The sequence below is a fragment of the Meleagris gallopavo genome, chromosome 15 (genome assembly GCF_905368555.1).
Source record: "Meleagris gallopavo chromosome 15, MGAL_WU_HG_1.1, whole genome shotgun sequence".
In the NCBI taxonomy this organism is placed as follows: domain Eukaryota; kingdom Metazoa; phylum Chordata; class Aves; order Galliformes; family Phasianidae; genus Meleagris; species Meleagris gallopavo.
In genome coordinates, this window is record NC_139418.1 from 16,710,287 (window position 1) to 16,735,204 (window position 24,918).

Consider the following 24,918-nt stretch of genomic DNA (forward strand, 5'->3'; position numbering starts at 1 on the left):
GTATTGCAGAGGAGGCCTAGGAAAAACCAGCTAACAGCAGCCCAACTGCTACCAGTGTTACTGTAAAAACTGGCAGATCCGTGGAAGCGTTCCTGTGACATACAGGCACCTACAAAACATTACTGATATTTTAGCACCTGAGGTTGTGAAAATAGAACAAGATGAAAGAGATGCATGTGTAGCTGTGAAAGGCTTCATGTAGAATCAGTGGTGTGGTTCTGTGTAACCCAAGCAACATAAGATTGTAGTATCCTGACAGCAAAGAGAACTAAGTTGTGGATGCCCCATCCCTGCAAGCATTCAAGGCCAGGCTGGATGTGGCTCTGGGCGGCCTGGTCTGCTGGTTGGTGACCTGCCCATAGCAGGGGGTTGGAATGAAGTGATCACTGTGGTCCTTTTCAACCCAGGCCATTCTGTGATTCTGTGAACTACTTGGAGGTCATTTGGGTGCTCAGCTCCTTCTACCACATAAAGCCTTGATTTCTGTAAATTTTCCTTCTCTTGACACTCTGTTCCTCATAAGATCCATTATAGTCAGGCCATCATAATAAATCACAAGTTTAACTTGGTGGGAAGAAAGTTTAAATAAAATGTCCTCTGTGCTCACACTGAAAGCCACAGATGCCTCATAAATCCTCAAAACCAAAGGAATCAACCCTAGGGACTCTGCAGTGCTTCCAGGTTTTGACTTTATTGCACTTTATGAAATTACATGAGAAAACATTTTCTGTGGAGCACAAAGCGCACTGCCAGTTCCTGTGGTTGCCAAGGATGTGGGAGACTCTGACAGGTGAAAAAATCCCGGGAGCGAGCTAAAGTGCCAACGTTTCTTGATTTTCATATCACAACCAGGAGTCCGTGCTTCTCTCCACACTCTGGCGCGCAGGGAAGCTCTCACAGCCGCTCTCGCGGCCGCTCGTCCCAGGCCCGGCGCTCTGAACCGCCGTTCGAGGCAGCGCCCCTCCGCCCTATGGGGCCCTTCTGCGCCTGCGCGGCAACGCCGCTCTCCGCGCGCCCAGTGGAGATCTCGCGAGAACACCCGTTCCCCTCGCGTCCCGCTCGGCGCGGCGCTGCGGCCCGACGGGATCCTTCGAGAAGTGCCGGGCCCCGCCCCCCCCTCTCCCACAGCGCCGCCGTCGCCGCCGCGCATTTAAACGGGCCGGGCCGCGCCGCGCCGCTCTTCAGCCGTCCGTCCGGCTCGACCGCCTCGCCCGGCCGCGCCATGTCGGTGGTGGGCATCGACCTGGGCTTCCAGAGCTGCTACGTGGCCGTGGCCCGCGCCGGCGGCATCGAGACCATCGCCAACGAGTACAGCGACCGCAGCACGCCGTGAGTGGGGCGCGGGGCCGCGGGCCGGAGGGAACGGGCGGGAACGTGGCGTCGGCTCGCCGCCGCTGTCGGAGGCGTTGGGCCGCGCTTTTGACGTCCTGCAGCCCGAGCGCTGCGCCGGGCGGAGCTCCGGGCCTCCCCGCCGTGTGTGCCGAGCTTAGAACCTGACCGCTGTGAAGGTGGGGTGTTTGAACCCGAGCGGAGGGTGAGGAGTACGGCTGTTCAACGAGCGGGGTTGTGACGGCGGAGCGGGGCCGGCCGCGTCCGAGCCGGGAGAGCCCTATGGAAAGCTCTTAAGAATGCTTTTGCGGCTCCCTCTGTGCTGGAGTGTAGCTTTGTTTTAAGCGTGCTGAAATAAATGTCTGTCTCGGTGAGAAAATTGCCTTGTCCCGGTTTTCTTACCCTCGTACCTCCTTAGGAAGATGAGCGTTGGATGGCCTTGTGTTTCATTAGATGCCTCAGCTCTGTTTGCCTCTTTCTGCCTGAAAGCGGTGAATAAAAGAATAATGCTTGTGTCTGGCTGCATGTGCCAGAGGAAGGGCTGCTTTCTTAGGCTTCTTCAGCAATATGGTATATAAGTACAGATGGACTAAGGCAATGTTCCATATAAAGCTGTTCAGAGCAGGAGCTGTGTGTCGAGTCTTCAGGCTGCCGAGGTGCTGCTTTGGTATATCTGAGATAAGAGCACAGATTTCCCTCATCGAAGGGAGAGTGATGGAAAGTGTTGTCCGACAATGTATCTTTCAGGAAATGGTTATGGAAAGTCAAAAGTGTGCAATTGGAAAAATGGTCCTATTGGAAGTGGCAGTTTTTAACTGGCCTTAATCCTCAAGTGCTGTTCTGAAAGCCTGTACACAGTACTGAGGGAATGCAGAAAACAATTCTGTAAGCACATGTGTATGTATTAAAATGTTCTTAATGACTTTAAATGTCCAGCTTGTAAATGAAAGCCTGGCTCAAAGTGTTGGAGCTCAGTGTCTGCTTAGTGAGCTCTGGGCTGCTGTGTGAGCTGCTGGGACCTTTCCTCAGGAACTGATTCCTGGTCAGAGTTAGGCAGTGTTCTGTGCTTTCTGCAATGAGCTTTGGGAGGGATTAGCAGGAAGAGTTTATTGCAACTGAGTGTTAATAAACAGAGCCTAGTGAACACACTATGCTTGTTGTTCAATGGCGCAGATGACATTTTCACTGAATCTTCTTTCAGAATGCTGTGATTTGGAAGCTGTGTATGCAAAGTTGGTGCAGAATGATTGTATTTGAATACGGTGATCTTGAAGAGGACTGGAGTAGAGAGTGAGCTGGAAATAAATGGAATGGGAGAGGATTAGGGCTGTTTCCTGCTCCACACGGGGATGAGGGTGCTTGAATTACATGAAATAGTTGAAAGTGATCTGAGGAAGCTGGTGCTGGGTTTCAGCAGGGAGGAAATGTGCTGTTAGACTGCGGGTGTCTTCCAGGGAAGTGGGTGAGGTGGGGTGGGTTTGGGGCTGTGCCTGCAGGGACCTCTGGTGTAAGGCAGGGCAGAGCTCTGCTGGTGCTGCTCTGTTAGAAACAATCACGGTGGAGGTCAGGTCTGTTTAAAATGCTATGGTTAGTTATTCAACTTTCAGTGAAATGTGTGTAATTACTGGCATAATTTGTGTTTAATGAGCTCACCGTGGTTCCTTTGGGCTGACTGGGGAGTGAGGCTGGCAGCAGTCCCTGCTGTGGCTGCCACAGCCCTGCAGTGCCCCATGTGGGGCTGCCCTGCTCGGGTGTCCAGCGCCAAGCAGGTGGCAGGCGTGGATAAGAAGGATATTTGTGCTGGAGTTTTTATTCCTGATGTTATAATGGAGAAGTCTCAGTACACAGTTACCGTGCTCTGTCCTTTTCTTGAGCCAGCTTTCTGCCTTGAGGTTTAACTCTGGCGGATCTAAAGAGGTCTAAATAAATTAGTGGTGTGTGGTGAATGCGGCCTGATGACCTGTGTATTTAGTACCAGGATATTTTTTTTCTTGTAGGAGAAAAACACAAATCCGTGCTCATGCCTTAATTTCCTTCAGGAGAGCAAAGTAAATGAATAACCAGCTCCCTGCTGTGTGCTGTTGGGCTTCTGGCTGTGAGCTCTGCAGCCCAGCATAGGCCTTAAAGTTTGCGTGGTACCAGAGTGACTCACTTTTCATTAACTAATCCCTTAATAATTATTTCAGAAGATTTATTCCTGGAATGTTAGTTTGGTTGCAACACATGCTTTGAGGGGTGGGCCTAGTTTCAGCTGCTAAGCTATTACTAAATTGAGATATCTTTAAAAAAGAAATTATCTCAGTGCAGCCATCCATGCTGTTTTTGGCACTTCCAGTTCAGAGGACCAGTTCTAAACCTTGAAATGAGCTGAGGTTTAGTTTGTGTGGGACAGCCCTATGGTATAACCCTGCTCTAAGGTAGTCTCTAAACATAGAGATCAGCTTAATTATGTTAATGTCTTGTTGATAGTAACGACCTGCTTGACTAATTGACTGATGAAGGCTTTTCCTCAGTAACTTCCTCAGTATGAGGGTCTGGGACAAGAGAGCAAGGTGGGAAAGAGTTTACCTTAACTTTAGAGCCTATACAGTTCAGTGAGTGTGGAAATGGCAGCTCAGTAGGACTAGGCATTTCCTCCAACAGGAGCATTTATCTGTTTTCTTCTATCTGAGAGCTCTGTGTAGAGCTTGGGGTAAATGGTAGTTTTTCCTTTAATAATCTGTGCTTTTATATCTTGAGTGCAGGTGAAGCCCATTAGTAGCAGTCTTTCTCTCCAGCTGTTTTAACTTGTGCTGTTGAAGGGTTTTATTTAAAAATGAAAATCCTAATTAGCATTTGGTACAGATATGTAGGAGTAATTTGTTAAAATATTGTCTTACCCACGTGCTTCTGACCATTTGGATGCTTTCTGTACTATCAGCTGTCAGTTTCTTTGGCTGGCCTTGGTGCACTGCTAACCACTGAGATGAGCTGTCTGCCCATTATTACTTATTATTACTTATGCTATTTCAGGTTTATATCTGTTGGTTTTAGTGCTGTTCAGTGAGCAGTGTTTGTGTGATGCCTGCATCTTTCTTGAAATCAGAACTAGATTGCATGTGTAAATTAGAATGAGTGACAACCTTCCTAATGGGCCAAATGTTAATTATCTGCAGAACGACGTTAACATCTCTAACAAAAAACCACCACCACTCTGACTGCTGATGTCAAATGCAGTTCTACCAACCACTAACAGGATCCTTCCTCTCCTTCTAGGTCATGCATAGCCTTTGGACCCAAGAATCGCTCTATTGGTGCTGCAGCTAAAAGCCAGGTACAGTTTGGGGTAGAAGCAATTTCAGTAGTCAGCTATCAGATTAGCACAGTGTGTTTTTATCAGTGAAGCTTAGAATGTCTCTGAACTGGCTTCTTGAGGGTCTAACCGTAACAAACAGCAGCTTAGTTCAGTTGTTCAGCCTGTAGTGCTGTGTTGCCCTCTTGGATGGGAATCTAAAAGTTGTACATAATAACATTGAAAAAAAGCTCATTACATGGAAATATGAAACTTTTTAAAGTTACAAATGTAAGCTCTAAAGAGAAGCTGTAATGTTTTGCCTCCCCTGCCTGTTTTGCTGTGTGCATTGGGTGGCTTTTCATTATGTGATTCTATTCCATACAAGTCCAAGTGCTTTCCTTTGGTAGAAAGGGGAAAACTTGAGTGTAAATACGTGTAGCTTCTTGTGGTTGAACTACAAACTAAATGTCTGTAGGCTTTCTTGCACATTCTTCTGAGTTTGTTGGCGTAGGTAGGCAAATATGCTGAAAAGACCAAGAAGAGGTTTAGCTGATTTTTCATCCTGCTCCATGAGACTCGGGTCCTGCTATGTTCTCTTGTGTTGCTGTGAAACCCTAGTAAAACATGATTCTTTTTGAAGTCCTACAGGAGGTGACTATTTGAACACTTGGTTTTTCTTAGCCTAAAATACCTAGAGATGTGTGAAGATTCAGTATCTAGGATACAAAAGGGACTGGACACACCTATGTTATTCAAGGGCAGAAGAACTGTACTAGAACTAAATGCAGATGTTTTTCTGCAATTGAGTGTCTGCTTAGCTTAAGGAGATTCATTGATACAGAGATCCAGTAGAGGTGAGGTATGTCCTGCAGAAATTGAACTTACAGAAGATGAAACCCAGGTTACTTAGGAAATGTAATTAGGAAAACAGAACGGTGTGGTGCTTGTCTGCTTGATCAGGTACCATGGTTTTTTCCTCGGTGTGTCCTGCTCTAACATAAGTGAAAGGATTAAACAGGATTGCTTGTTGTAGTGGAAATGTTAAGTCAGGGTTTGAAGCAGTGATGGAGCACCTGGTGGGAAGGCAGGGCCAACCTGGAGGAGCTCAGCTGCATGCAATGCACTGAGTGATGGAAGGGCTGGAGCAGGATCCACCCCTTCCCTGCCCTCATGTAAGGGTTGGCAGTGGAGGCAAGGGGATCTCGCTGGAGATCCCTGCATACCTGAGGTCTTCCAAAGGTAAGCAGCTTCTTTCTTTTGTCTCTGTGCCCATGGCTGTTGCATTTCAGCAACTCACTTGCTGCAGCCTGGGTCCTTGCTGCTCTGCTGCCATTGCTGTGCTTTCCATTGCGTTATACTTGTACTAGGTAGAAACAGACTCTAATGACTTTCCAATTCTACATTTGTACTTTTAATGACATTCTGCCTTTTGTCAGTTATGTCAAACTGGCAATATTACCTGGCGGCCCTGCTGACTTTTTAAAGCTTTACAACAAGGTTCTTGAGCTGTTTTGTAAGAATATCCATATGTTGAATGTCACTTGCATGTGAGGGGCCTGATGTGACGTATACCTCACTACTTTTGTTGTACTTGTTAACTTACTGACTGCATCACACTCTAAAAGGAGGGTGGTAGGAAACAGGTAAATGGAAGAGGGCACTTCGGTATCTTATGCATACAGTATGAGAATTTGATGCTAACTGTGGCTCAATTTTCAGGCATACATTTTATATTGAATCTCCAACTCCTGTAGGTTGCCTGAGAGATCAGAGGGGAATTGCATTCTAGCATCTGCCCTGGTACTAGTGAGGTACTGGTGATTAATTTTCAGCAAGAAAAGCGCAAGAATAGAACTCTGTATGGTCTTTCTGTTTGAATTCAGTTGTTCCCCTGACAAGTTGTATTAAAGATTTCTTTTCCTCTAGGTTATTTCAAATGCAAAGAATACAGTACAAAGTTTTAAAAGATTTCATGGTCGTGCATTCTCAGATCCCTTTGTTCAAGCTGAAAAAACAAGCCTTGCCTATGAACTTGTGCAGCTGCCAACAGGTTCAACTGGCATCAAGGTAAGTCTGCAGTACTTGAAAAGGTGCCAGAGGAGGAAAGCGATAATGGTTTCCTTTTATCTCTTTATTTTGAATCTGCTTGCTGAGGTTTCTGTTCTCTTGTGACTAGCGAATGTTAAATAAAAGGCTAATAGTGCTGATGGTCTTTCCAGGTGTTCCATGAAACTGGTTTTGCAGTTCCACATCATTCTTCCTTGCAAACCCAGTCCCATGCAAACTATTCTGCCAATGCTGTTTTTTCCATGGTGACTTTTGGAAGGCAGTTCCTTGACTGGTGTGCTTATTTAACTGTTGCTCATATTTTAAGAGCGTAGGATGCGCGTGTGGTGTGTCAGGTGAAATGCTAAAAATAATGTTTTTAAATGGTACCTAACAGATTTTAGCAGTGACTGGGAAGGAAGGTGTCCTGGGCATTGTGTAGCACCAAAGATGTAAAAAACTGCCCAGAGCAGCTTCGTGTGTATGAGCTCTCAAATGCATATTCCAGTATTCATATGTAGTACTTACGACTTGCTGTGCATAAGTTAGGCTGTCAGCAAAGGTGGCATAGAGCTGCATTACTGAAAGTAAGCTCCAAAAGTAAGACAGCTTCTTGCATGTGTTCTCTGTGCTTGCGATATGTGGTTCTTAATGTAGTGTACATATTTTTTTAAGGTTATGTATATGGAAGAAGAAAGAAACTTTACTATTGAACAGATGACTGGAATGCTTCTTACCAAATTAAAAGAGACTGCTGAGAATGCGCTTAAGAAGCCTGTAGTTGATTGTGTTGTTTCTGTAAGTATGCGAGGAGTCTTTCTTGGACACGGTATCATAAACTAAAATGGTTGTTGGTAATAGCACTGCATTGCCCATAACACCTGAGTAGCCAGGTCTGTATTCTCTACTTAAGATTCAGTCTTTCATCCTGAAGTTAGACTTCACTGATGACAAAGTATCTTCAGGTTTGTTGTCCAGTAGAATAAATAGTTGATACCTCTTTCTCATCCTGTTTCTCTGCTAGTAAAATGAGCAGTTTGAGAGGGCACAGGTGTTCACAGTGTTTTGTCTTCACAACATTCTGTACTTTCTCTCTGTTGTGTCTGAAATGAATGTCAAACTGGAAGGATCCCCATGAAGGGGAACAGCTGTGCTCTGTGTTGTCTCTACACTTCTGTCTGATGGTTTGCTGTGGGTAGCTTTCAAATGGTGACCGTCTGATCTTCTTGCAGGTTCCCTGTTTCTACACAGATGCAGAGAGGAGATCTGTGATGGATGCCACACAAATTGCTGGTCTCAACTGTCTGAGACTAATAAATGAATCAACAGCAGGTAATGCCTTACTTTCTTCTTGAATCACTTGATATTTTTGTTTTATTAGATAAAAGGACTTGTAATTTGTTAGTGATCCATACCTTCTGGAATTACAGCTGACTTTAAGTTTCCTAAGCCCATCTTTCATTATGTTAGTGGCATAAGGATGTTTTTGAAATATCTGTTTAATGCACATGATCTCTTCTGGGAGGGACTAATAACTGTTTGCTGTTCTTCCATGTTGCTTTAGCATTAGTATTTAATTTAATAAGAAACTTCTGTACCTTGGATAAGAAGATGAAATGCTAATGCTGTTTACTGCTGTACCAGTTAATGCTTGAGAGAGGATTTGAGGAACTGAATGCCCTAATTATGCTGATTCTCACCTCTGTGTAGTTGCCCTTGCATATGGAATCTATAAGCAAGACCTGCCTGCCCTAGAAGAGAAGCCACGGAATGTTGTTTTTGTGGATATGGGGCATTCTGCATATCAAGTTTCTATTTGTGCATTCAATAAAGGAAAACTGAAAGTAAGCAATCTGTTCTGTGTCTATTCTAAGTACCAACAGCAGTATTCACTAGCACATATGAAACTGTTATAGTCAAGTTTGCCTATCTTTACCCAGGCATCTTCTTTTTATACTTCTAAAGTTGTACTTGAAGTTCAAAATTTAGAGTTTAAAGTAGAGTGGGGATGTAGAGCCTTTTGAATGATGCAAAGAGGAAGCAAACCTGTGTTAATTGGTGACCTTTGGCAAAGGGGAAAAAGGCTTGATTACATTTGTTTGGAAATTGATTTGAGCAGATGCTGCTTTCAAAAATGCAACCCAGTCGTGAGGTGTAGTATGAAAACAAATTCCTAGAAGGATGTGAGTTCAAACATTAAGTCACCGAGGTGCTCACGTAAAAGAATAATTGCTATTAACGACTTGAAGCTGCAAATGAAGCTAAGCAAGTTAGTGTACTTCTCAGGACAAGTTGCCAAAGCATTGCTGTTTTGCAGCAAATGCTGGTATTTCTCAATTAGGCTTTTACAGTCTGTATTTCTGTGGCTCCAATAGTTTTCCCTTACCTAAAGAAACACAAATTTGAAGCTTAGAGATGTAAAACGAGAAGGCAGGACTTGTAAAAAACATTCGTTTTCTTGTAGTTCTGTTTTCTCCTATGAGGAAACTTAACCTAGATTAAGTTTTTTGAAATTATAGAAGCATTGAAGACACTTGAGTATGAACAGTGATGGATAGCAAGGCAGTGTTAAAAGCAGTGCAGTAACTGGCCCTAATCATGAAAGGTATCAAACTCAGTGTTCTAAGAACAGAAGTAGCAGAGGTGGGTGGGCTCTGGGTTTTCTTTAGGTAATTTCCTCATCAAAAATGAGCTCTGATTTTCAAGAGTTACACTTTCTTGCTTTATTTTTAGCCTAGTGTGTGTTCCACCCTAAAGCATGAAATACCCAACTGGGATATAGTCAGAGTGACAGTGGCTAAGCAGAGTTTAGAAACTTATGATCTGCTTATGGTACAGGGCACTGAGGCCTTACCAAACCCTCCTTTCTAGAGAAGTTGCTGCTTTGTTACAGAAGGGCTAGGTTGCTTTTTGGTGTGTAGCATAGTGGATTTTTTTTTCTTGGAGCATATGTATGCTCTGCAGTTTTTTGAGAGAATGCCATTTACAAAGAGTTGAAATACTCGTGGAGCTTCTAGAAGTCTTTAGTGATAGTTCTTTCTCCAGTAGCATTTGGAACAAATATTTAATACCAGCTACCAAAGTCATGTGTAAACCATGGTGTAGGTTTTGTAGGCTTAAAAACCCAGAACAACAAAAACACATTCACATCTGGGATGTGTGCAGCTGCTTCTGCAACTGCTATCAACAATTAAGTATAGGATGTTAGTGATGTACTTCAGATGTAGATGTTTTGGCATCAACTGCTAACTGATTTTGCTGGAGTAATGATTTAATTGTACTGTTACTGAAGAGTTCTTTGTTTTTTAAAGGTTCTTGCTACAGCGTTTGACACAACGCTTGGAGGCAGGAAATTTGATGAAATGTTAGTTGAATACTTCTGTGAAGAATTTGGGAAGAAATACAAACTAGACATAAAGTCAAAGATTCGCGCATTGCTGAGGCTGTATCAGGAATGTGAAAAACTGAAAAAACTGATGAGTGCCAATGCCTCTGATCTCCCAATGAACATTGAATGTTTCATGAATGACATAGATGTTTCTGGAACAATGAACAGGTAATGTATGTGCTTTTATAAAGGTGAGTTGTGGAGAGTACTCCTTTGCTGCTTTTGGGAAGGAGATGCTTTACAGAGTACCAGGACTGGAGGGAGTGTATGCTGGTGTGCTGCGCAGAGTGGTCTTCAGAGACTGGTCAGTGGCCTTGAGATGGGAGGAAGGGCTGTGAAGTTCACAGGCATCCCTGGGTCGCAATCCCAGACCTGACTGTAATATACTCAAGTGTAGGACGGTGACTGAAGCATGTACTGCATGCAGCATTTGAAAATTGAATTCTTTCTGTTTGGGTAACCTGTTGTATTTGCAATTGTAGCTTGTTTACGGTAACATCTTATTTATGGTGTCTTTCAACAGAAGTAAATTTCTAGAGATGTGTGATGGACTTCTTGCGAGAGTAGAAGCTCCTCTTCGCAGTGTGCTGGAGCAAGCCAGTAAGTGCTGTGCATTCTCTGTGCAGAGAGATGCTGTTCCTAGTACAGACTTCTTTGGCTACTGACAGAACTTGGTGAGACTGATTAATACAATTAACGTGTTTTGGCTGAGCGGTTTTAAGCTTTCCAAAGTCCTTTCACACAAGCTAAGATCTAAAATCTTACTGCTTTAAATTAACACTTGGTTTAACATAACTCAATTCACAGTGTTAGTGTACTCACTTAAAATACAACAGTGGAATCAATAAAAACTAATGCCTGACTCCTTTCTAGAGTTAAAGAAGGAGGATATTTATGCAGTAGAAATAGTTGGTGGCACAACAAGAATCCCTGCTGTTAAAGAGAAGATCAGTAAATTTTTTGGCAAAGAAGTCAGTACGACTCTGAATGCAGATGAGGCTGTTGCACGGGGTTGTGCACTGCAGGTAAAAAGTGCTATATGTTTTAGCTGTGAATATTTTAATTGAAATCACAAGTACTTGAGCTGAAGTCCATAGGTAGCATGAAAAATGCTTCATGTGTATGGGAATGGAATAAAAGAAGCGTCAGGAAGGTGGCTGGAAGAATGAGAATGGTGGCTTTAAGTGATTCTTTGTGCTAGGCCAGGTCAGTGGGTCAGTACAGACTGAAGTGAAACGTGTACTTTGCTTCTGCTGTAGTTGGAAGCTGGTACTGTGATGATTGTCATATGATAACATTCACTTCTCTATGCTCCTCTGGGGGGGCCTGAGTTAAACAAAAGCTGCTTTACAGTGCTGCTGATAAACAAAATCTGTCCTGAGCTGGAACTGGAATTGTCCAATGGGCTTAAGCAGTAGCAAATACTCTGTAGTTACTAGTGCTACCTTTTGCACCTTAGTTTTGCTCTGATCACCTTATTTTCCTCTTCACGTGCTTAATAGATGCTAATCTGTTTGTCAGTGGTGCAAGCCAGCTATTGGAATGGAATCTGTTTAAAAGGGATTGGGTTACAGTGTGCTTTGAAACAAAACAAAACTATAAGGAAACAACTGGTAATGTCACACTAAAACTGTAGTGTCTGATTTTCTTACACTGGCACTAAAAACAACTGAGTAGCCAAAGCATAACAAACTAAATGTGATTTGTTCTAAGGCAAAAAACTTGTATATTTCCATTTCCAGAGTGAACAGTCCATGAGTATTAGTAATCCTACATATGAGTAGCTTAAGTAGCTACTTGTGAATTAAATTACTATTCATCTGAAGCCTGGATTTTTGTAATAGAACTCCTTTGCTCTTTCAGTGTGCTATTTTATCACCGGCATTCAAAGTGAGAGAATTTTCTATCACAGACTTGATACCATATCCTATTTCTTTGCGATGGAATTCACCAGCAGAAGAAGGATTAAGGTGAGAAAGTTCAGTTTTTCTGCATGATTACATATAGTTTAAAACTCTCTGATAACAATTAGAGAACATAGTGTTTTTGGAACAACACTCACTTAACAGCTCCCAACAATTTTGATAACTTGAAACTGTTGACAGAAAAAAGGCCAAGCTTAACACTTCCTACACTACTGTTGCTCTTCAAATAAATAGGTTGTCTTTTTAAAATGAGATTTTCCTTAATATATGAAGGATATCTAGAAATGTTTAATAATATCAGAAGGGTCATCTTGCATGCTAAATAAGTGCTGTTTTCTTTCACAGTGACTGTGAGGTCTTTCCCAAGAACCATGCTGCTCCGTTTTCTAAGGTCCTCACGTTCTACAGAAAAGAACCATTCACTCTTGAGGCATACTACAGTTCTCCCAAGGAACTGCCTTACCCAGATCCTGCTATTGGTATTTGAAGCCTTTTTGTGGTTTGAAATGTTGATTGTCTTGTACAGCTTTCTAAACTAGTTTCTGATTACATTAGTCTGGACCCTGTAGCTTACTACAAATTGTGTAGGGACAGATTTCAAAAGTCATGGATCTACATTTTTACAAATGAGTGGAGTAACATGAGTTTTATGGACAGATATTCTAAATGTAGAAAGTACTGGTGGTGAAGTAAGTCTGTAAAGGGAATACTCAGAATGCTGCAAACTTTGATGCAAATAATTCCACTTTCATGACATACCATGCATGATTCCTAATAGCATGTATTAAAGCATTGTTGACTTAAAGTCAAAGTGCTTAGCTTGAGTAGGATTTGATGAGTGCATTACAGTGATCTGTTGCCAGCAGTAGTCAGGATTTACTTCACATTCAGTGATTGTTTTTCTTTCTGGAATTGTTTAGCTCACTTCTTGGTTCAGAAGGTCACTCCTCAAACAGATGGATCCAGTTCGAAAGTGAAAGTCAAAGTTAGAGTAAATATCCATGGTATCTTCAGTGTTTCAAGTGCATCGTTAGTGGAGGTTCATAAATCTGATGACAACGAAGAACCTATGGAAACAGATCAGCATGCAAAAGAGGAAGAGGTAATGGACTTTGCTGTTGGCTGCTTTTTGAGGCCCTTTTATGAATCTCTTTTGGCCAAGTTCTGGAAAGGTTCTAGGATTTCTAAAAGGATTTAGATGTGTTTAGCAATTAAGTGCTAATTTTGGTATGTCACAGCTGTGACAGATGCCTTGAAAGCAGAACTGAGCTATAGGTGAAATACTCAGTCATTCTAGGAGTGAGCTGTTAATTGGCAAAGCAAAGGCTAAAAGTATGTAATTGATTCCTCGAGGCTCTACTTTCTTTTACCCAAAGAACACTAGATAACTTGGAGTGATCAAGGCAAGAATTGAAGCATTGTTTAATATGCTAAACTGAATCTTTCTGTTAATTTCAGAAGATGCAAGTAGACCAGGAGGAGCAGCAAAAGACTGAAGAACAGCAGCAGGTCCAAGCTGAAAATAAGGCAGAGTCTGAAGAAATGGAGGTAAAGTGAAAATGGGTTTTCTTACAGGATTCTTCTGGAAGATTCAAAAGGATGCGTAATGTCTGAGCTGCCATCCACTAGCTTTGTCATAGCTGTGGAAGCTAAACTTGTATGTGGAATATTTGTAGTCTGTATTGTGAGTAATGTTTTGAACGTAACATAGCACTGATTATTGAAGGCCTGTCAGATGAGCTAGTGCTGATGAATTGAGAGCTCTCCATGGGAGAAGTCATTGAGATTTCAGTAATGTAGAAACTAGAAGGGGGCATCGGGAAACATTGGGGGGAACATCATTCCTGTGAGTGTAGCCAGTGCCTAGTAAAAGTGAACAGCTGCACTGTTTCTGACTCCTGTGGCAGCAGTGTGAGAATTACAGATGCATGTCAATGTCAAAAGTACATGTACTCAAGCCTTTTTCTATTATCAGCCTTCAGTGCTTAATTTGAACCAGTAATGTTTTTTTACTTTGGATTTATTCCTCCAATATAGACTTCTCAAGGTGACTCTAAAGACAAGAAAGTGGATCAGCCACCTCAAGCCAAGAAGGCTAAAGTAAAGACTACTACAGTGGACCTTCCCATTGAGAACCAGTTGGTGTGGCAGATAGGGAAAGATATGCTGAACTTATTCATTGAGAATGAGGTAAACTCCTTGTCTGAGCTTAAGAGGTCTCTAACTTACAGGGTTCTGTTCATTAGGTGTGGTTAAATGTTAATGGCGGGCAAGGAAAAATTAACATAGTTTTTTGTGGTGAACAACAGTGGCCCATGGAGCCAGAATGTATTATTCCTAATGAAGACACTTATTTTGTAGGGGAGCTCGTTGAGTGACTCAACTGCAGCTGCAGGCTGTGTGGCTGCTGCCATTGGGTGGGTGACTGCTCAGCTGAGGCAGACTGGTCTTTACTGGATGTGCCACCAGCAGCAAATTGTAGTTCCTTTTTATCATCTACTTCATCATAGAGTTATGCACATTATTTCAAAATCTTTAATCAAACTGATTTTTTTGTTAAGAAGTATTTTAGGTCTTGTCAGATAATGAGCTTTTTAGCTAATTTAACTAATGTGTCAATTTGTTCACAGGGTAAAATGATAATGCAGGATAAGCTAGAGAAGGAGAGGAATGATGCTAAGAATGCAGTAGAAGAATATGTGTATGATATGAGAGACAAACTCTGCAGTATTTATGAGAAATTTGTTAGTGAAGATGTAAGTATTTCTGGCTTTGTCCTCTGCATTTTATTGCAATTAACAGTTATTTTTAATAACCTTTGACTGTATCATATTAGTGTGCTTGCTTAGACTGCACTCATAAGTTTTCAGATTTGAATTTAATCTTGAAACATTTCTAGCCTTTTTGTTTATGAGGATAACCCAGCTGTGGGCCAAGTGCAAGCAGATGGTACCCAGGATATATTGTTCTTTCCCAAAACATTTGCAGCAGTTGAAGTTACTGCCTGATCATCTGTTTTTAGACTGAAACAAGGAGCACTTGACAATCGTTTGAAGGCAACCTAACCTACTTCAGCTCTTTGTCAATTTTTAGGAATGGTTTAAGATTAAAAATTTTTAAAAGTTCTTCACATTCTAAAAATAAAACCCTTCCAGAAAGATTCCAAACATCACTTCAGTGTCATCTAGTAGGATTATTTCGCTTAACTGTTTTGTATGGATTGCTTCAGGATCGAAATAGCTTCACGCTGAAGCTGGAAGATACAGAAAATTGGCTTTATGAAGATGGTGAAGATCAACCCAAACAAATTTACATTGATAAATTAACAGAGCTAAAGGTAAGTGGTTCTTACATTTCAGTCAGATCTTAATGAATCCAGAGAACTTCATGCATGTGAGGAGCTGGCTAGCTTAGGACCATAATCCAGAGATTAATGCTTACAACAAACTGATCTGTTTACTAATGATGTAAGGAGCAGACTTCCAACAGGTCTGTAATAACACAAAGGAGAGTAAGTGAAGGGAAACATTTCAAGGAGTTTGGAAATGCTGCTGTACCTTGCCAACAGGTGACACGGGGTGTTTATGGTATGTTTTACTTTTTCAGGCCTTGGGTCAACCTATTCAGGCAAGATTTCAAGAGTCAGAGGAAAGGCCAAAAGCATTTGAGGATTTAGGGAAGCAAATCCAACAGTACATGAAAACTGTTCATGCCTTCAAAGCAAAGGTATTTCCACACTTAATTTCTGTCAAGTGCACAGAAGTGATACTAAGCCTGTTTTGAATTTTAAGTAAGCTATGCAGAAAGTTCATGCAATGTCCTGGTTAGCTTCTGAGTTCTCAAGGCCTACCATGTTTTCAGAAGTGGGCTTTTGGCTTGAAGAATGTGTCTTTATTAGGAAGCCAATTTTGATTTTCCTTATGGAGGGGGAAATACCAGCAGCAGTGCAACTTGAGTTTTGTCTGTTCAGAGCTGTGGGTGGTTGGGTTAATCGCTAATCAGAACAGCCTTCTAGCTAACTAGTCTGTTGTTTTGTGACAAGTTCAGCTGTGCAATTAAATGTTGAGAGTGCATGCAGTTTGGATGTTGACTGTCATTATTTGCACAGCTACCATTGATCTGTTTCAGGATGAGCAGTATGACCATCTGGATGAAGCAGATGTAGCGAAAGTGGAGAAAAGTGCAAATGAAGCAATGGAATGGATGAATAACAAACTCAATCTTCAGAACAAGAGAAGTCTTACTTTGGACCCAGTTATAAAAGCTAAAGACATACAAGCTAAAACTAGAGTAAGTCCTTCTAGGCAATTATTTCCGCAAGTCTTATGTTTCTTGATGAAGTGATGGATAAGGACTGAGGTGAGGTGAGATCAGCTGTAGAAAAAGACAGTGTTTGGGTGCTGATTTGTTACGTGTGTTAGGGAACATCTGCCTCTACTTCGGGTATCTAGTTGGTATGGAAAGTTGACTGGGCAAGCAGGTAACTAAACACAGTTGTTGAGAGACACCTCTAACAGTTCTTAATTCCCGTTTTACAGGAATTGACAAGTATTTGCAATCCTATAGTTACAAAACCAAAACCCAAAGTTGAACTCCCAAAGGAGGAGCAGAAACCAGCTGAACCGAACGGACCAGTAGAAGGGCAGGGAGATGGCAGCAGTGGGGCCCAGAGTGCTGAGCCCGATGCTGCGCCCGCCCCAGCAGCTACAGAAAAGAAGCTTCCTGAGATGGACATTGACTAAATGTCAGTACTTGTTTATATTACTGCAACCCACAATAAAGCTTTAAGTTTGTCAACTTTGTATGTTCTGAATACAAATTGAAGCAAGTGAGTACCACAGCACTCTTGGTAATCTTTGGAGAGGTTTGGTCAGTGCCTGAAGTCAGAATGCTTAGGTAGCCAACTACTTGGTCAAACAAGCAGTATTTCTTGCCATAGTGATTGTAGCTAGAGGCTTCTGGTATTGTTACTGCTCCTGCAGAAGCAGCCATAAGCTGTCTCCATGTTAAAGCATGTTCATGCTGGGTCAGTCTTGTTTTAAGAAGGGGGACTGCAAATTCTCTAGTCTAATTTTTCATTTGTTGTTCACGTTCTCTTGTGTGGCATAGCAGCGTTCATAAGAGAATGCCTGCTCAAGCTAGGACAGGGAGACAGGAATGGGAGGGAGGCTGCTGCTCAGAGCCTGCAGCATCCTCTAACTGCTTACCTTAGTCTAGCCCGTGTTTCAGCATTAACACACCTCTAGGTTTTCTCTTGATCTGCACCTGAACGACTCATACTTCCACAAGGTGTGCAGAGCAGTGGGTCGGTGTTCCCAGTACCTTTATTCCTGTAGCGGGTGGCATCACTTCACCCATAGCCCCAAATGGAATTCATGTACCCGAGATGTAGAATAGTGACTGTACGCTCCTAACAGATCAGGCATGACTGTGCTCTTAACCATGAAGTGTAATTCCCTGGTTAGTCTGTGAGCCTTGTCTGCAGCTCAGTAGGTGCTTGTAGGAAGAACGAGGGCTGCAGCCCCGCTGCCTGCACTGAGCGCTGACTGATGTGTTCCTAACTCTTTTACAGGGGTATGCTTGCTTCCATGAGGCCTTCATTTGGAATGCTTGTTTTTCTTTTTCAGGAACAAAGCATTTTTTCTATGAGTTTTATGCAGTAATTTGCTTCTAGTACTGATTGTCATTAAACTTGCAAACATTAATTTGTATGTGTTAAAGCCGAAGTTGAAACACCGTTCAGCTGTTGGAAGAAATAAATGCACTGGATTCTACTGGATAACTTTCTGAAGCCGTTGATTGTGAGGAGGCGGATGGGGGTGGTGCGAGTGTCTCCTTATTGCCGGCGGCCCCGCGAGGCGGGATGAGTTTCTGGCTGTGGGGCTGAGCCGAGCTCCGTGCCGGCGCTTTGAGCCCGGCTGGCCGGGCGGAGCTCTGCGGGCGGGCGGTGCAGCCGCACTTGGCGGCCCGTTTCGCAGCTGTGCTCGTGGTGGCTTCCGCCCACGCGGGGCGTTGTTTCTGCTGCTCGCCCGGCCGCGTGCGGTCCGCTGGGCGTGCGGTGGCACCGGGACCGCCCGGCAGCTGCGCCTCCCGAGGGACCCCGCGTTCCTCCCGGCCGCCGGGGGGCGCTGTGGGGAGGCGGAGCGCGGCGGGCGGAGCCGGGCGCTCTGCGCTGTCAGCGGCGCGGACGGCCCGGGGCCTCCGCCCTCCGCCGCTCCTTCCCGGTCCGCGCGTCCCGTCCGCTGCGGCGCCGGCAGCGCCCCGTTCCGCGTCCCCTCGGGCCGCGCGGCCGCCACGCGGCTGAGGTAATCGGGGGCGGCCGTGCGGAAGAGCGGGTCGTGCCGGGCCGCGGGTCGGGGGGTCCGCCGGGTGCTGCGGGGCGCTTCGTGCGGCCTCGACCCCGCCGGGCGCCGTCACCGCGGCCTCCGAGCCCGGCCCCGCCCGTGCGGGAGCGCGGCGGGAGGCTTTCGGTTCCCGTCTCGCTCCGGTTACGTTTCTGCCCGGCGGGAGCGGTGCCGGGGCGCAGCGGGTCGGGACTCGGCGGCGGCCGCTGAGCGAACCCTCTCGGGCGCGGCGTTTGGCGGAGCTGTGACGGGGGGACTTCGATCCCCGCGGCTCCGTGCGCGTGGCCGCAGCCGGGCGGTGCAGCGCCGTGCACTGACAGCCCGGCCGGCGGTTTGTGCGCGACGCGCGGAGCGCTGCGGGACCGCGCTGCGGCTGTGCCGGGCACACAGCGCCCCCTGCCGGCCGGAGCGCGACGCGCGGCACCCGCGTGGGGTTCGGAAATCTTGGGTCATTTTGTCGTAAAGCCTTTCTAGAACGCTGCTCGAGCGATTCTGTTCCTAACTCGTTTCTCTTCTTTTCTGCTCTGCTTTCCCTTCCAGTCGCTGTGCGATGTCCGCTGCCGCTTTTCCCTTTGCTGTATTTTGCTGCTGTTCCTGCAGCTGTTCTCAGCCGCTGACGGCCGTTTGCTTTTTAACTCCTCCACGTTCTGTCGGTGTTTCCCATTCTGTAAAGTTACCAACGCTTTTTTTTTTCAACTCATAAAAAAACCGTAATTACATTCTGTGTTCATATCGGCTGCTTTGGTTTCTGACTCTTCCTGTGGAGGTGTAAAACAAAGCCCCCAGGCGCGCACTTTGGATAGGATGCGGTAACTCAGTTGATGCTATAGAGCGGTATTAACCCCACAGACGACTTAAATGTCTTCAGAAGACAGAGAAGCTCAGGAGGATGAGCTGCTGGCGCTGGCCAGCATCTACGAGGAAGATGAGTTTAAGAGAGCCGAGTCAGCACAAGGAGGAGAAACCAGAATTTGTTTGGAGCTGCCCCAAAACTTCAGAGTTTTTGTGAGCGGTGAGTTGTGGTGGCTTCTGTTATCTTTAAGTTGACTTTCGCCAGGTAGTTTTCTGGGGCCTTCTCAGATGCTCCCATAAGCTGTAGGAATATTTAGCTGACAGAGCTGTGTGGGACCCCTCCTCGTGTTTGTGGCACTGCTGGGGTTGTGTCAGGGTGGGCACTCGCACCATTTGGATGCAGCCTCTCCAGTGAGATTCAGAATTAGAGCTGAGTCGTAGCATTTCTTTGGGGTAATTAAGTTCATGTATTTATTTTTCCCTTGGGGGTGTTTTCCTTGTCCTTGGTTCCTGCAGGATCTGGTATTTCACAGCACTCCTGTTTATTAACCCCATACAACCTCACGGCATTTTAATGCACCGTTATTCAGGGTTGAATAAATGATTTTAAAATGAGAAATGTATCAAATGGACAGAGAGGCCGTGTGCGCCATCCTTTGGCTCTGATCTTTTTGTTATGTTTCACATTGTCTCCATTGGCTTTGGCTCAGGCAATTCCACAGAGAGTCCCCAGAGCAGGGGGTTTGAATGCACCGTTTGCTTTCTGCCTCCACTTGTGCTGAATTTTGAGCTCCCACCGGATTACCCATCAACCTCCCCGCCTGCGTTTACTCTCAGCAGCAAATGGCTCTCCCCAGCACAGGTTTGTGAATCACTTCTAACGTTCTAGCAGAGCTTTTGTGGTGGTGAATGAGTGCACAATTAGCAGTGCTCTGGTGGATGTCAACGTAGTAGATGCAACAGAAATGAAGACATACACGATGACATCTGTCTTTCATTTGGCTCTTTTCTTACTTGCGTACCTTTCTGAGAGTTCAAAATTTGTGAGCATTATTTTTATGTCTTTTACACGTTACCTAAAAGTTCTGGAATCTGAGATGTAAATTTGCGTTGAAGGAGGACCTTTATTAAATTAAAGGGAGAGGAGAGCTGTCACGAGTTCTCAGAACTCACTGAAATCTGAAATGTTTTTTCTTTCCTAGCTCAGTGCTCTTTGCAAGCATTTAGACAACCTATGGGAAGAGAACCGAGGCTGCGTGGTCCTGTTTGCCTGGATGCAGTTTCTGAAAGAAGAAACACTGAGTTACCTGAATATTTCTTCCCCATACGAGCTAAAAATGTGCCAACAAGGGAATCCACAGGGCAGGATGCCTTCGGTCCCTCAGGATGCCGAGGATTGTGGTGGTGCAGGGGGCTGTGCTGCAGCTGAAGAAGAAATTGATGAAAGAGCCGTACAGGACGTGGAGTCTTTGTCCAGCCTGATTCGGGAGATCCTGGACTTTGATCAGGCTCAGAGAAGGAAGTGCTTTAACAGTAAGATGTACTTGTGCAATATTTGCTTCTGTGAGAAGCTGGGCAGGGAATGTATGTACTTCACCGAGTGCAGCCACGTGTACTGCAAAGCTTGCCTGAAGGACTACTTTGAAATTCAGATCAGGGATGGTCAGGTCCACTGCCTCAACTGTCCAGAACCGAAGTGTTCTTCTGTTGCTACTCCTGGTCAGGTAATGGATGCGAGCGGTGGCGGTAAGGGCTGTGCTGAGCCCATCGCTGTGGGGCACACAGCCTGGCCTTTAACGGTTGGCACGGCAGATACACCCAGGGAAATTCTCTCTCTGAGCCACACGCATTCCTCCAGGTTAAAACATGGGGAAGATGTTTTGCCTACTGGCACAATGGTGGCATCGGTCAGAGGGCTGAACTGATGTCCCGTTACGCTTGGTGCTGCGTGTTTGTCCTTTTGATTGCTTAACTGTTAGCAGAATAGCATCTCTAGGAGTAATTTGGTGACCTCACTTGGAGGATACAGAGTGAGTTCACGCCAGCTCTACTTTTTCATCTATTCAACATTTCTTGCCGTAGGTAACAGACTCAGAATTCCAAATGCAGATAATCCTCCCTTGGTGTTTGTTAGGTGAAGGAGTTGGTTGGAGAGCAGCTGTTTGCACGCTATGACCGCCTGCTGCTGCAGTCCACCTTGGACCTGATGGCAGATGTTGTGTACTGCCCTCGGCCGGGCTGCCAGACACCCGTCATGCAGGAGCCAGGCTGCACCATGGGCATCTGCTCCTGCTGCAACTATGCTTTCTGTACTCTGTGTAAGATGACCTACCATGGGGTCTCACCGTGTAAAATAACTGCAGGTGAGTCATTGCGTGTCAGAAATGGATCGAGAAGCAATTGATTAGGTGTTGGGTGAAAAAGGCTGGAAGTCAGAATTTAAACAAGGAGGCTGGTCAGCGTGTGAGCTAAGACAGATTCCTTTAGATAGGTCTGTTGCTAGCAATTAAAAGATTCCACTTTCATGGCACCGCACAGATCAGGAAGTCCCTAAACTGCTGACTGCCAAATTCAGAGAGGCCATAGCAGGGCAGAATACCTTCATTTATTTGTGCCCTTTTTTACCCTTTCCTATGAATCCACTTCTTTCTGCCATCAGCGTTGGTACTCAGGTGGATACTTGATGGGCTGTGTGGCCTTGGAATCAAGTGACATAGCATTAACTTTGTCTTCAGAAAAAAACCTTCTGTTTTCCAGTTCAATTTACATCTTAGACTTGTTCTAATTTCACTGAATGTTCTCTTTATGATCAAGCACTCTAAAGCTGTTGAATGAGGTGCAGAGGTCTTACTATTAGTTTTCTTACATATCCTTATGTTTTACTCTTTAATTAATGATGCTGGTTTCCTGTGAGAATGCTTTATACTGTTGTTAGCTGAACTCCTTCCTATATGCAGTACAAAAGCTATTTCTTTGTTTTACTCTGCAGAGAAATTGATGGATTTGCGTAATGAATATTTAGAAGCCGATGAGGCAACCAAAAGATTTTTGGAACAGCGCTACGGCAAGAGAGTGATCCAGAAAGCCCTCGAGGAGATGGAGAGCAAAGAATGGCTGGAAAAGAACTCCAAGTCCTGCCCTTGCTGTAGTACTCCTATAGAGGTGAGTGGTGGTAGAGCGGTGGGGAAAGGCTGGAGAATCACAGTAACTCCTAATGGAGATGAATGCAAAAGGCAAAGTCATTCTGTATTTACATCAGCTCGGAGATTTACTCCCAGTGTCTGAGCTCACCAATGAAAGTACATTTCTAGCAACTGGCAGAGAGATCTTTGCACTTCTGTCCGCAGTATATAGAAAAGGAGGTTATAGTTTATACTCAGGGATGTGAGTAAATGCAGCAGTTGACAGTGTTCAGTACTGAGAAGATCCAGGTTGACTCAGCATCCACATGAATCCCTTTCCACATGTTGTAGACCTTTTCAGACTGCAGCTGGTAAATAAACAAATGGCTTCAGATAAGTAGTAATTTCTAGCGGTGTTGTGCCATAACTGAGTCACAACTCTGCGATCTCCCACTTCTCCCTGGGAGCTGTGGAAAAACATCACTGCTGTGATAGTCATGGTACGATGAATCCGTGAGTGGTGTGTTTTTGAGGCCTGACGTGGAAACACCTCATTGTTTCTTTTCTTTTCCCTGCCAGAAACTAGATGGTTGTAACAAAATGACGTGTACTGGCTGCATGCAGTACTTCTGCTGGCTTTGTATGGCTTCCCTGTCAAGGGTGAACCCATACAAGCACTTCAATGATCCATCCTCCCCGTGCTTTGATCGGTACGTGTTTTCGTGTGTTGTTTCCAGTGCTGCACTGCTTGGGTGTTGGGTTTTTAGCTGTCAGTTACACATTCCAAAATAGCAGCGTTTTCTTGAGAACTCCACAGCTTGCTCTGCTTTTGTCCATCAATGTGGCTGATGGGATTTTCTCTTCTTCCTGAACCTTGTTTTTCAGCACTTCTTCCTCTCCCAACAATTTTTTCACTTCCTGCTCCATTTTCCTCTGTTTTTCTCCCTGTCTCCTGCTGTCCTTGGAGCTTAACTTCTACCTCTCTTGACAAAGATGAACTGTTTTGCAAGAAAAACCCACGTTCTTTCATTTTGTTCCCCCTGTTGAGTTGTAGTTGTTTGCCCAGCTCAGTCTTGTCAGGTATCGCTCTCAGCTGTTTGGAGCAGGCAGGCTTGGCTGCTGATTATATGCTGTTAAAGACCAACTGGGAATTGCAGCATGCTAGGTAACTTTTAGAACGGCTTGGATTATTATTTTCAAAGATTTCTTGACACTTTCATGTCTGTAAGGTGCTGTAAGACCCTCTGCTGTGAAGTGCTGTACAAATGCAAAGTAGCTTCTTTTAACTGTCCTTGAGAACTGCAGCATGAGTGTCTTATGCTACTGCTAAAAATTATGAAACCTGCTTTTGCTTTTTTTTTTTTTACTTTATTTCCTATTCTGATGTAAATTTTTGACTGTCTTGCAGATTGTTTCAAGCTATGCAAATTGATGGTGAGTTCTGGGAAGACGAAAACTAGTATTCTTCTCTAGCAACAGATGCTGAAGAAACCAGAGACAAATGCTTTCCTTTTTTTTTGTCAAAGCTGTTTGATTTTCAGTGCTCTGATGCCATAGAAGAACAATTCTACCTTGCACTGCAGGATTCTTGCACAACCCTTCCGTTGCCAGAACCAAAGGAGGCCATTTTACCCACCCTGTGGTCAGGATTCCTGTTGAAAGTCCTAATAGTAATATCCAGTGATAAAGAGAAATGCAACCACCAAGTTAGAAAATAATGGAGTCTGTACCAAGAGGTGCCCCTCGTGCAGCTCCTGCATCGCAGAAATGCTTTTGGAGCGTCCTTCTGAGATTTACCTTTCAGGGATGTCAGCTGGTTCCCACTGGTTTGGGGGCAGTTTTATTACAGCGCGGTGCTCGTTCTGGAGCTGTTCAGTTGTGCTGCTTGGGAAGGGAAGTGTTGTGAAGTCCCTGTATTCAGGGACTGAGCCCATTGCCCCCGTTGCATTTCCTGCCTGTTTCTTTGGAAGCAGCTCATTGCTGTGTTGCTGACAGTGGCGGTGAAGGTGATGATCCCTGACACCTCCCTTTATTGGCTGCAGTGCCCGCGTTCTTCACTGAACACATTGGCAGAAATGGCTGACAGCTGCGTATTGAATCGGTGTCACCTTGCTGACTGACGTGGTGCTGCTCTGTGCCTTGTTGCCAGTCCTTACTTTGAGTGCTGAAGGGATGATCTGAGTCTGGCCAGTGACAAGATGAAAATAATATCAAATACCGAAACGCATTTCTATGGATAGACGGTCTGGATCAGTGATCATTTTTAGTATCTTAGAGAATTCAAATTTCTTTCTTACCAGACGTTGTTTACAAAATCTTCTTGTAAGGAATTTGATTAGTTGATGCTTTTGGTTCTGGGCTAGATGCCTCACTTCTGCTGTTCTTGCCCTTTAAATATTTCAGAAAACATGATTTTCCCTAAAAGTTCAGTAAGCTGTTTTGGGAACATGGAAGTAATTGCTGGAGAGAAACACTAATTTTTTTTTTTTTCCCGCTTACAGAATGATCTAAAAATTTATTTTGGAATTCAAATCTTTAAAACAAACAGCAGGTCTGGATGGATAGCTCAGGAGCTTGAAAACTGTTCAAACTCCGTTCTGATTGCTAGTAAATAAATTTTAGTTGAATACCTGGCCAAAACGAGTGTTGATTTAGTTTGTTTTGCAGAGGAAGAGAGAAGTCTCTATTAGAATTGGCA

At 44.4% G+C, this 24,918-nt stretch overlaps 2 protein-coding genes across 4 annotated transcripts; both read left to right on the forward strand.

Annotated features, from left to right (window-relative positions):
• Positions 1-1,042: 1,042 nt before the first annotated feature.
• Positions 1,043-16,759, forward strand: HSPA4 (heat shock protein family A (Hsp70) member 4). Its single transcript, XM_085236937.1, has 19 exons — positions 1,043-1,329; positions 4,585-4,642; positions 6,530-6,670; positions 7,325-7,447; positions 7,882-7,981; positions 8,360-8,493; positions 9,961-10,205; positions 10,561-10,637; positions 10,911-11,062; positions 11,901-12,007; positions 12,308-12,441; positions 12,883-13,064; positions 13,421-13,510; positions 14,000-14,152; positions 14,593-14,718; positions 15,192-15,299; positions 15,569-15,688; positions 16,091-16,252; positions 16,501-16,759. Exons 1-19 carry the CDS (start codon positions 1,223-1,225, stop codon positions 16,702-16,704), a joined length of 2,523 nt encoding a protein of 840 aa, XP_085093063.1. The 5' UTR covers positions 1,043-1,222; the 3' UTR covers positions 16,705-16,759.
• A 1,368-nt stretch (positions 16,760-18,127) lies between these two features.
• Positions 18,128-24,860, forward strand: RNF14 (ring finger protein 14). 3 transcript variants are annotated; one of them, XM_085236940.1, is made up of 9 exons: positions 18,128-18,267; positions 19,156-19,318; positions 19,809-19,960; positions 20,301-20,822; positions 21,233-21,461; positions 22,088-22,260; positions 22,800-22,930; positions 23,629-23,654; positions 23,747-24,860. In XM_085236940.1, the coding sequence occupies exons 2-9, from the start codon at positions 19,165-19,167 to the stop codon at positions 23,752-23,754; spliced, it is 1,395 nt and encodes a 464-aa protein (XP_085093066.1). In that variant the 5' UTR covers positions 18,128-18,267; positions 19,156-19,164; the 3' UTR covers positions 23,755-24,860. The 3 variants fall into 3 exon arrangements, with proteins under 3 accessions (XP_085093066.1, XP_085093064.1, XP_085093065.1); XM_085236938.1 differs by having other exon boundaries at positions 23,629-24,860; XM_085236939.1 differs by having other exon boundaries at positions 18,130-18,267; positions 18,847-19,318; positions 23,629-24,860.
• Positions 24,861-24,918: the final 58 nt, after the last annotated feature.

What these genes read in the sequence shown, in the direction of transcription:
- HSPA4 (XM_085236937.1), top strand. Translation starts at nt 1,223, where the DNA reads ATGTCGGTGGTGGGCATCGACCTGGGCTTCCAGAGCTGCTACGTGGCC. An exon ending in CAGGTTCAACTGGCATCAAG is followed by an intron (nt 6,671 to 7,324) that starts GTAAGTCTGCAG and finishes TATTTTTTTAAG; the next exon opens with GTTATGTATATGGAAGAAGA. An exon ending in CAGAGTCTGAAGAAATGGAG is followed by an intron (nt 13,511 to 13,999) that starts GTAAAGTGAAAA and finishes CCTCCAATATAG; the next exon opens with ACTTCTCAAGGTGACTCTAA.
- RNF14 (XM_085236938.1), top strand. Translation starts at nt 19,165, where the DNA reads ATGTCTTCAGAAGACAGAGAAGCTCAGGAGGATGAGCTGCTGGCGCTG. An exon ending in ACCGTGTAAAATAACTGCAG is followed by an intron (nt 21,462 to 22,087) that starts GTGAGTCATTGC and finishes TTTACTCTGCAG; the next exon opens with AGAAATTGATGGATTTGCGT. An exon ending in TCCTCCCCGTGCTTTGATCG is followed by an intron (nt 22,931 to 23,628) that starts GTACGTGTTTTC and finishes ACTGTCTTGCAG; the next exon opens with ATTGTTTCAAGCTATGCAAA.